Source organism: Sorex fumeus, unplaced genomic scaffold (assembly GCF_029834395.1).
Source record: "Sorex fumeus unplaced genomic scaffold, SorFum_2.1 ptg000001l, whole genome shotgun sequence".
Lineage (NCBI taxonomy): Eukaryota > Metazoa > Chordata > Mammalia > Eulipotyphla > Soricidae > Sorex > Sorex fumeus.
In genome coordinates, this window is record NW_026606058.1 from 2,538,041 (window position 1) to 2,549,082 (window position 11,042).

The 11,042-nt window shown below is 58.3% G+C and overlaps 1 protein-coding gene across 1 annotated transcript; it reads right to left on the reverse strand.

Moving 5' to 3' along the window:
• Positions 1–3,241: 3,241 nt before the first annotated feature.
• Positions 3,242–10,221, reverse strand: SELENBP1 (selenium binding protein 1). The gene is made up of 12 exons (XM_056117992.1): positions 10,140–10,221; positions 7,364–7,420; positions 7,137–7,249; positions 6,852–7,037; positions 6,214–6,334; positions 5,206–5,388; positions 4,823–5,001; positions 4,388–4,466; positions 4,163–4,284; positions 3,902–3,994; positions 3,674–3,792; positions 3,242–3,586 (listed from the first exon to the last, which is right to left on the reverse strand). The coding sequence occupies exons 1-12, from the start codon at positions 10,141–10,143 to the stop codon at positions 3,424–3,426; spliced, it is 1,419 nt and encodes a 472-aa protein (XP_055973967.1). The 5' UTR covers positions 10,144–10,221; the 3' UTR covers positions 3,242–3,423.
• Between the last annotated feature and the right edge of the window lie 821 nt (positions 10,222–11,042).

Genomic DNA, 11,042 nt, shown 5'->3' on the forward strand with positions numbered 1-11,042 from the left:
CTTCCAGTTGGTATTCCTTGTCATAAATGCACCCGAATTAAACTTTGATCACTTCAAGCTGAATTAAACTTTGATCAGTTCAAACATTTCTGGTGAGTAAACACATCTCCAAAACAACTATTCAAATAAATAAAAGCCGACTTTCCTGCATTACCAGAGCCCAGCATATCATATTCTGGTTCATTTCTATGATGACCCATTTGAGCCACTTGTGTTTTTCTTTCCTTCTTTTTATTCCATACTTTAAAATTCCCAGTCTTTAGTTTTTTTTTTTTTTGGATCATACAACTGCTATGTAAAATGTCCCATTTTATTTTTTTTATTATTATTTTTTTTAATTAATTAATTTATTTATTGAATCACCGTGGGAAAGGTTACAAAGCTTTCAGGTTTAGGTCTCAGTCATGCAAATATCAAACACATTTCCCTTTACCAATACTTATTTTTTACCATGAAGAACCCCAATAAAACCCCACCCCCACCCCTCCCAGTCCCTGTGAGGCAGATGAATTCTAGTTAACACTCTATCTGCTTTGATTAGATTCATTGTTTCAATAAAAGATTCACCACTATTATTTAGAGTTTACCCCCCCCCCCCCAATCAGACTAGCTGAAAAAGCATTGTGAAGTGATTTGCTTTCTACAGCTGGGTTCAAGAATTAAATGTTGGTTTTGGATTTCTGCTATTTTACTTATTGACCCTGGAAGTATTTCTACTGAAAGTCAGATAGTTAAGAAATTGGTTTCTGTGCTCTGGAGTCGTGGCCGTGCTGGAGAGCCGCTCGTGGGGGGCAGCTGGTGGCCTGGGTAGGGCGTGAAGGGCGGACCGAAACGCCCCCCTTCCCATGAGGTTTTAGTCGCCCCCACACCCCCGGCTCATGCCTGCTGTCCACAAGGCTCCCATGCGGCTGCCATCTTTCTTTCCAGAGAGGAGAAGGCGCCCAGTCTTCAGTTTTATGATTATAATTTTTTTTGGTTTGGGGCCATACCCAGACAAGCTCAGGGCTTACTCCAGACCCTGTGCTCAGGGATCACTCACCTCGGAACTCAGGATACCATATGTGAGTACTTGGAATTGCGCTTGGGGTGGGTACACGGAAGACAAGCATCCTTTCTGCTGTACTATGGCTCTGACCCCATCTTCAGTTTCAAATTCGCCAGTAAAGAATATGAGTTAGAAACTGGGCCACAACCTGCATCCAGAGATGCTGGTGTGGGGCATATGGCACAGGGCAAGAGATTTCTCTCCTGGGGCATCTCTCTGGACTCTCGTGTCGGGGGTTAGTAGTTTACCCCTTTTTCAGGGAATAGTTATGGCAGAGTTAGTTCCACCATGAACCCATGACAGACGTTTGGGGTGTTTTCAATGCGGGATTATTACAAATAAGGTTGCTATAAACAATTGTGTACAGATTTTTTTTTTCTTTTTGGGTCACACCTGGCGATGCTCAGGGGTTACTCCTGGCTCATGCACTCAGGAATCACTCCTGGCGGTGCTCGGGGGACCATATGGGATGCTGGGAATCGAACCTGGGTCGGCCGTGTTGGCTGCGTGTAAGGCAAACGCCCTACCCGCTGTGCTATTGCTCCAGCCCCTGTGCACAGATTTTTATGTGAACATCTTTTTTTTTTTTTAGTTTTTGGATCATACCCGGTGATTGCACGGTAGCACTGTCCTCCCATGGTTCATCAATTTGCTCGAGTGGACACCAGGAATGTCTCCATTGTGAGACTTGTTACTGTATTTGACATATCGAATACGCCATGGGGAGCTTGCCAGGCTCTTCCATGCGGGCGGGATACTCTCGGTAGCTTAGCGGGCTCTCCGAGAGGGGCGGAGGAATCGAACCCAGGTCGGCCGCGTGCAAGGCAAACGCCCTACCGCTGTGCTGTCGCTCCAGCCTTCCTTCCCCTTATCTTCCCCTCCCCTCCCTTTTTCCCTTTTTCCTTTTCCTCTTCTACCCCTCACTCTCCCCACTCATCTGCCCTCCCTTCTCCCCCTCCACTCCACTTCTTCTTCTCCCTCCTTATCTCCATCTCTGTCTAGCTGTCTGTCTGTCTCTGTGTCTCTTTCATCTCTCCTCCCCCCTCCCTCCCTCCTTCCCCTACTGCTCTCTGGGTGGATGACAGGAGGAGAGCTCAGTCCCAAGGCGGATGGAAATGTTTCAGTTACGTCTAAGCACCCCAAAGGACGGTACACTGTTGGGGTGGCCTGGCCTTCCTAGGATCGCAGGAGGCCGATGTTTAAGGACACCTTTGTAGTGGATTGGAAGCAATACAGGTCGATGACGAGTGTGGCTTAGCACTGTGGGCTTCTGAAACCTTATAACCTTACAGATGGTGCAGAGAAAGATGACATTTCCAACCTGGGCAGGACTCTGAAACCCAGTCCTCTTCCTGTGCAAGCATTAAACCACCCAGTCAATACCCAGTTGGCCAAGCATTAAACCACCCAGTCAATACCCAGTTGGCCAAATATTACCGGGAGTAACTCCCCAAAGCACAACAAAGAGTATAGTTCTGTTCGGAGGAGACAAGAGTGGCTGGTTTGTTTGGGGGCCACACGCAGCAGTGCTCAGAGATCACTCTTGGCTCTGTCCTCAGGGGTCACTCCTGCTGGGCTCAGGGGACTGTTTGTGGTGGTCAGCCACATGCAAGGCTAGAGCTTTAACCCCTGTATGATCTCTGGTCCACGAGCGCCTAGTTCACCGTGAGTCTCTGCTGTCTTCCAGGGGGCCTTTAGTCCTCTGCATGCCCTGGGGACAAACTGTACTACCTGTGTCAGGGTTCAAGCTGCCAAGGCATGGGTCAGGGGGATATATGCCATTTTCTCTGCGGGGGAGGGTGAGGTGGATGAGATTTAGCTTTGTGGAAAAAGGCAGAGAATCATAGAAAATGTGCATGTCCATGTGTGTCGTATGTATGTGTGTGCGTGTGTGCATGTGTGCATATGTGTGTGTGTTGTGGGGTGGATCCCAGGGCTTCACACATGCAAAGCAAGTTCTGTACCCTCTCAGCCACATCCCTTGACCCAAGAGAACTTGGATAAAGTTTTTAAAAAGTTGAGAGTTATCAGTGGATATGGCTTCCCCCAAATCACTGTGCTTGAGCCCCTGGGGACCGTTGGCTCCTGCCTGGGCATGGTCACATCGAGGTCATGCGTGTCAGCCCACTGGGGAATTTCCCTGTGCAGAAGAGGGGTGCAGCGCCCGGCCTGCCAGACCAGGTGACAGGAGGGGCCGTTCAGCAGTTTATTGGGGGTGAGATTGCTCCTGGGAGCGTATGTATAAAGAGGGCACAGTGAGTACAAGACAGTGAGGGCCGCGGGGGGCCGCGGGGGCAGGGTCCCGGCTGGGCTCTGGGGGCGCAAGCTGCCGGAGTGGAACGCAGTGTGAGTATAATATGATAAGGCTGCGGGGGGCTTCAGAGCCAGATGTCCGAGCTGCAGTCGCCCCCAGGGTAGCGGAGCTCGTGGGCCAGCGCCGGCCCGAGGGGCTCCTTCCCAAAATCCACCAGGAAGTTGGGATTCAGCTTCAGCCCTCCGTTCACCGTGTCCACGTCCACCTGCAGCATCACGGAGCCTTCCCTGGGGGCCAGAGGGGGGGGGTCAGAGAGGGTCCTCCGTGCTCCAGGTGGGAGCAGGGTGTGGGGGTGGCGGGTCTCTGCTTCTTACTTGATGAGGTCGGGGTAGAATTGCTTGTCCCACGCGCTGTACAGAGACGTGGTGACGTAGAGGCGCTTTCCGTCCAGACTCAGCTGGATCATCTGAGGGCCGCCGGGCACTCGCTTCCCCTGGGAAGGGAGGGCTCAGGACCCGGCTGTACGCACACCCTCCTCGGAGCAGCTCGCCACGCTCCCCCCCCTCCTCTCCGGCACGGGAGTGTAGGGGTGGGGGGCTCACCTGGACCACCAGGGCCTCGGGCTGGGATTTCAGCTCCTGGTCCTCCAGAACTTGCACTGGGCCCCCCTTGGCAATGCTGCCCCCGATGAAAAGCTGCGTGGTGGGGGACGGGCCGGAGAGGGCGGAGGTGATGTTCAGGGAGAGCAGCCGGCCCAGGAGTCCTTGTTAGGATCTTGCCCTGCTCGGCAGGCACCCCCAGTCCCACCTGCATGCCCACCTCCCCGCCCCCACCCGTCGCCACAGACTCCCCGCACTGCTTGCCTGCCCGGTGAGGCGGGGATGCTGTGGGTCGGAGATGTCGTACTGGCGCACATCCCCATGAAGCCAGTTGCTGAAGTAGAGGAAGCGGTCGTCCAGGGACAGCAGGATGTCAGTGATGAGACCTGCGGGGGGTTCCGCAGGCCTTTAGGATGAGTCTCGGGGCAGGAACGGGCCTCGGATGCCCCCCGGCCCTGCCGCCCCTCGCTGCACCATGCTGACACTCACCTGGCATCTCGGGCAGCATCCAGCCTGTCACCTTCTTGGGGGGCACCTGGATGACTTTCTCCACTGACCACGTGCCACCCTGCCCGGGGAGAAGGGGGTGTGAGGCAGGAGGAGGCCGGCCTGTCCCTCTGTGCAGGGACACACCGGGACAGAGTCTCGCAGCGCTGCCGCTGCCTCCGTCACAGCTGAATGGAGCCGCCCAGCCCCGGCCCAGAGCAGAGTCGGGCAGGAGCAGGAGTGGAGTGACAGGGACCAGGTCTGCCCCAGTCACCTCGCTCTTCTGTTTTTTGGCCACACCCAGCAGTGCTCAGGGCTGACTTTTGGCTCTGTGCTCAGGGATCACTCCCGTGGGCCCGGGGGGACCGCTGGGGTGCGGGGCCGGCCCGGTGCAGGCCAGCGTCCTCCCCACCGTGCCATGGCCTGGCTCCGGGTCACCTGGTTCTTGTAGAAGCGCTGGATGTTGGAGCTGAGGGCGCAGCCCACGAAGCCTTGGGACGCGGCCGGGTCATGCAGGAAGCGAATCTCCAGTGGAATGAGCCCGTCCTGCAGATGCACTGTCTGCACAATCTCGTGGCGCTGCCAGTCCCACACGTGCAGGCAGCTGCCATACTTCCCTGGGCCGGGCAGAGGGAGGGTGAGGATGCCACACTGTCACCCTTGCCCATCACTTGAAGCCCCTGGGAGGTTCAGAGGGACACAGGAGGGAGCAGGGCAACAGGGGCCAGGGCCTGAGAGAAAGCAGGGGCCGGGGTGCCAGAGTGCCTTGGGGCCAGGAGGTGCCCTGAGGGATGGGGGTGCCAAGCCGGGCGCTGGCTCACCTGCTTGCACGTCTGCGGGGTTGAAGCCGTCACGGATGACATTGGGAGCAGCCCACTCGGTGCTGATCATGACATTGTGGCGGGGCTGGTACCAGAAGTCGTAGCCCATGGGCGCGGCACCCCCTGGCTTCTCCCACGTCCCCTTCACCTCAAACGTGTCTCCATCCAGCAGCACGAAGCCCCCTGGAGGGGAGGAGGCCAGTGGCAGGAAGCGGGGGCTGGTCACTCTTGCTCAGTGTCAGCCAGGCATGTTCCGGCCCATGGCCAGGAGCCTACCCGGATGGTGTCCACTCTGGACATTCAGGGATCGGAGGGACTCAGAGCCCCAGAGGGGGATCTCAAGCATGGGGGGGTCTCAAGAGCCTGTGGGGGGTGAGGGGGTCTCAGGAGTGAGTAGGGGTTTTAGGAGTGGGGGGTTTCGGGAGGGGGGCAGGGATTCACTCTGCAAAGTCCCTAGCTCCTATCAACTTCATTCTCTCAGGCCAGAGGAAAATTGTCCCGTGAGCCAAGACATCTGGGCCTCCGTGCTCCACTTTCTGTGAGACCCTTCCAGAGTCTGGGCTCTGCTGCGTCCTCACCAGAGCCTTTGGGGTGCCAGGTAGCTCTGAACTCCCTTCCTTGTTGAGTGTGTCCGATTCCTCTGCCACTTCCTTTGCAGACCACCAGACGCCTATGCTGGGAACCTCTCACACGCCTCACCAGCTCTTGGAACGACCAGTGACGAGTTTTGGCGGCGTTTTGCGGGGAGATTTGTATTGCTTTGATTTTGGGGTCAAACTCAGTGGTGCTCAGAGGTTACAGCCAGCTCAGTGTGGGGGTCACTCTGGGCCCCCCAGCACTACGAGAAGTGGTGACCAACATTACGCCAGGACTGGTACCAGAGTACCGCCGTGCGTGTCTTCTGTCGCCCAGTGATGGGTGAGTGGGTGAGACACAGCTATGTAGTTCTCTGCGGGTCTGTGCTCTGCTCCCCCAGCTGTAATCTGGCCCCTGACAGAAACGGTGTACCTTTGCTGTTGCCCTGGGGGTCTCCCAGCGCACTGATCATCACCTCCCCGCTGGCCAGGCAGTGGCTGGTGTGGAGGTAGCCCAGGTTACACTTGGCATGGATGTCACTGGGTTCGATGACCTGCAGAGGGCAGGAAGAGTCAGAATCCTCCAGAACCCTGGACAGCCCCATCCTGCCCCCCGCCCCCGCCACCTGTTGCCCTGCTGTCTACTGAGCCTGACTTCTTCCGGCCATGCCCACAGCTGCCCAGGAACATGGGAGACTCAGTGTGTCACCCACACAGAGGCCAGAGCTGCTGCTCACCCCCCAGCTGCTGTGTCCTGAGTGTCTCCTGGCCCTGCGTGGACGCCAGCCTCCTCCCAGGCTTGGCAGTTGCCAGCACAGTGCTCCTGGCAGGAAGGAGGCACTTGCTAGAGCATCTCAGAGCACGGACTCAGCCCCTGCTTCAGGAAAAGCTAGGCTTCCCCTAGCGGGGGAGAAGGACTCCTTCCCTGCTGGGGTCAGCGTCCAGGGCACTGAGCTGTCGCCCCTCTGAACTCTGACCTCCCTCCCTGCAGCTGGGCCCAGACCCTGCCACAGAGGTGACGTCTGGCGCCCAGGCTGCTGCATCCCGTGGGGACCGGGAGGGGCGACTGGCCTTGTGCAGCTTGGGCGCTCGGGGCTCGGAGCCCACGTCCACCACGTAGACGCGGGAGGAGATGAGGCTGGGCAGTACCAGCTTGGTGCGGGCCTTGCTGCTGTCCCCGAAGCAGCTGCTACACGTGTTCCAGCCCGAGTGGTGCAGCTCATCCTTGAGGTTGGGCATTGGCAGCCGATGGATGACCTAGACCGGGGCACGGCACGTGTCATCCCTCAGGTGGGTCCGGTGAACACCCACACTGGCGAGGGCAGCGGTGACCCAGGCACCCTGGCCTCGCCTCACCTGGCAGTACTGAGGAGACTTGGGGTTCACGTCCACAGTGGCCAGGTAATCTGGGGCGTCAGTGGCGGTGTTCCGGTAGATGCACGGCAAGTAGACAATCTCCTCCCTGGGCCCTGCGAGACGGGAAGCAGAGGGATGAGGGCGGGAGCAGAGCTGGGTGTGATGCCCCCCAAGCCTTGGCAGGACCTCGAAGGCTTTCTCCCCGGGGTGTTGGCCCAGACACTCACCTTTCATGGCCTCCAGCGGGGTGGAGTAGCCAGGTCCACACTTGCCACATTTTGTAGCTGCAGAAACAACAGGGCGAGGCTCTGGGGGGACCCTTCCCGGTGGCAGCACCCCCAACCCTGCCCACCTCTGGCCAGCGGCCTTCTCAGAGAGAGAGGGGACATCTGGGGGGAAAGACCCTCCAGCAGGCCCCTGGGGAGGACAGGGGACACTGTGGCATGGCAGTCACGACACCCCCCAGGGTGACCGCCCCGACAGGCCACTGCCATCCTGAAGTCTGGGCGTGGACTGAAACCCGGGCTTTGTGCCATGGGGCCTCACCAAGGGAGCACGAGCGACACCGCCAGGGAGGACTCACACACGGCTAGCGAGAGGCACTTTGGGGGGCTCTGGGTGTGAAGCCCGCAGGTGCTGCGGATGGTGCAGGGGAGGGGCCAAACGTGTCCCTGAGCCAAGGCCCACAGCCGGGACACAGCCTCCTTTGTTTGTCTGTTTGTTTTGGAATCACAGCCAGCCGGTGCTCAGGGCTTACTCCGGCCTCTGCACTCAGGAATCACTTCTGGCACGGCTTGGGGACCCTCTGGCCGCAGGTGACCGAACCCGGTTGGCTTCCTGCAAGGCGCGTGCCCCCCCGCTGTGCTGAGGGTTACTTCCTCATTTCTCCCCATTGGTCCTGAGCGTGGGCAGCTGGCCAGGCCAGCTTACATAACCAAGGGTCTGCTGAGGAACAGGAGGCCGAAGTTCAAGGTCACAAGACTGAGACCAACAGGAAGGGCTAGTTTCTGACCCTGGGTGGACCCACTTCCTTGATCTCTAATGCAGGGAAATTGGCTCAGCTCTGGATGGCAGAGACCCGCCTACCAGCACTGCAGAGAGTGGCCCGCGGTCCCCAGGAGTCTGAGAGAAGCCACTCTGACCTGCAGGCCAGAGGCAGCTGCTGGGAAAGGGCCCAGGAGGTGGCTGGACCAGGGGCAGGCACTGGGCACCAGGGCTGGACCAACCAGGAGGGCGAGCAGGAAGGAAGCAGCAGCTGGAGGCGGGCAACCTGCCCCGGGGAGCTGGCACAGCAGACAGAGGGAGCAGGCGGGCAGCGGCCCTGTCACCACACTAAGCAAGAAGGCATCGCTAGGAGCAGACTCACAACGGTGGGTCTCAAAGCTTGGTTACATGTCAGATCTGAGCTTACTCCCTGTCACCTGCTAACAGGCGTCTATGATACGTCCAACCTGCTCTAGGAGGCTGTGAAGGGCGGATAAAATGGCAAGGCCCTGCCATCCTGGAGTTTGGGCGTGGGACTGAAGCTAGAGTGATGTCTACTGCAAGTAGGGGGCTGGCCTGGCAGGCAGCACATTCAGATTTCATCCCTGGCATCCAGTATGGTCGCCTGAGCCCCACCAAGAGTCATTTCTGAGTGTAGAGCCAGGAGTGAGCCTGCGATCCAGTGGTGTATCCCAGAGAGAAAGAGAGAGAGAGAGAGAGAGAGAGAGAGAGAGAGAGAGAGAGAGAGAGAGAGAGAGAAAGACAGGGGGTGTTGTTGGACCTTGAAAGTAGGAGTAGGTTGGTGTGTGGCCTTGGAGGGTGCAGGGAGGGGTGGGTGAGACAGCCATCGGGTCTGGAGTAGGGAATGAAGGACACCTGGGTCGTGTCGGCCACCGACCCCAGATCTGGCAGGACTTGCCCGGGGTGGCTGGGCGCAGAGAGAGGCTGATTCAGACCATCAAGGCGGATAGCAGAGGCCAGAGCTACGGAGAGATGGCGAGGGCTACGTCTGCACTGCTGGGCATGGCTGGAGAACCTAACCCTGGCCGGCGGGAGTGACCCCATGGCCATAGCGCCAGCACAGAGACAGGGAGGCTGGGAGGGAAAGGTGCGGCCATTCCTCATCAGCCGTCCCCCCCCACCCCCGCCTGCTCCTCCCGCCCCTCATGGGGAAGATTCTACCCCCTGTCCTTTTTATTTCTCTCTCTCTCTCTCTCTGGGATACACCAGTGGAGCGCAGGCTCACTCCTGGCTCTACACTCTTGGTGGGGCTCAGGGGACCATACTGGATGCCAGGGATGCAATTTAAATCTGCTGCCTGCAAAGCAAGGCCCCCACTTGCAGTAGCTATCACTCTAGTCCCGAGACCCCCCCCCATTTTAAGCATCTCTGAACCTCTTGGGATTGACAGGACTCGGCCAAAGCTCCCTGGACCCCTCCCTGGACCAGGCTGCCAGCTGGGCATCCTTCCAGTCAGGAAAGCACCAAAGCTAAGTGAACAAGCTCGCCTGGGCACCTGACCAGACCCAAACCCCTGTATCTATCCGCACAGATGGGGTGCTAGGAGGACTTCCAGGACCGAGAGGATGGGACCACTGGGACGGGCCCCCACTGAGAGAAGATGGACCTCATGACTTCCCTCCCACCCTGCCATTGAGGGGGGCCAGGTGCCTACAGCCTGGGCTAGAGAAAGAAGCGGGCCCAAGGTTGCAGCCACTGTCTCCTACAGCGATCGCCGAGGACACAGAGAGCCCCTCGAAGTCTTGTAACCCAGTCAACTGTCCAGCTGCAGAAAGGCGCCCTGGGTCCGGCCTGGCGGGGGGCTGCACGGGACCCCAGGGCCTTCTCAGAGACTTCCTCACCTCCCCTCCCAGGCACCTCCAAGCCTGTGGCTGAGCTGGAACAAAGTCCTGAGCTCTGAGACACATTCCCTCCCCCTTCCTTAAGCAGCTCTCCTGCCAGTTTCCTGTCATTTCCTGCCAGTTGGGCATGCCAGGGTGGGCCAGGCCCCCTTCTTACCCATGCTGCGCACTGGACACTTTCTGGGCCTGACACGTCTGCCAGGAGTGGAAAGCGTTGCTGGTGCCGGAGGCAGGCTGTGCCCGGGAAGGGGCAAAGGGAGGGAATTTATACAACCAATGGCAGGGTGGGGCGTGGCAGGAGAAGGGGTGGGGGGCAGGGAGGGCTGAGGGCAGCGGGCCAGGAAGCTCTCAAATGGCCAGCGGCTGGAATTTGAGTTACAAGGCTTGCATGCACTCTGTGTGTGTGTGTGTGTGTGTGTGTTTGTGTGTGTGTGTGTACACTCCTGCACACAGAGAGAAGCCTGGCTTCATCTCAGCGTGTGTGTCTCTCAGTGGTACTGGGCATGAGTGAGCCTGTGTGGCAGTCTTGCTTGTGGAGGCCTTGGGGATGGCCCATGTGGGTCAGAGGTGCTGCCGGGTGCACATGTCTCAGCGGCAGTGTGTCCCTGCATAAACATCTGTGCCTGGGCTAGAGTCGTGGTCGGGGATAAGCTCATGTCTTGCATGTGGCAACCCCTGCCTGATCCCTGGCACCACATGGTTCTCTCTGGCTGGGGGATCTCTGGGGTGTCTCTGGCACTGCAGGGCCTGAGACAACCACACCCTTGGGTCTTCTCATTCAATCACCAGCTTGGGTGGTTGAGAATTACGAGTGGGGCCCTGGCCTCTTTGGGGACTTTTTGGGAGACCCCCCACCTCTAAAATAAAGACATGCCCGTACGTGCATTTATGCCCGAGTGTGAGGGCTGAAGATGTGTATCTGCAATGTGTGTGTGTCTGTGGGAGTCTGTGCGCAGGTCTGGCTGTGTTGATCTCTCGATCTGGATCCATCGGGGCTCTAGGGGTGGTAACAGGTTGTGGTCCTTGGCCGGGGCAGAAGCCAGCTCTGCCTTGGGTTGTC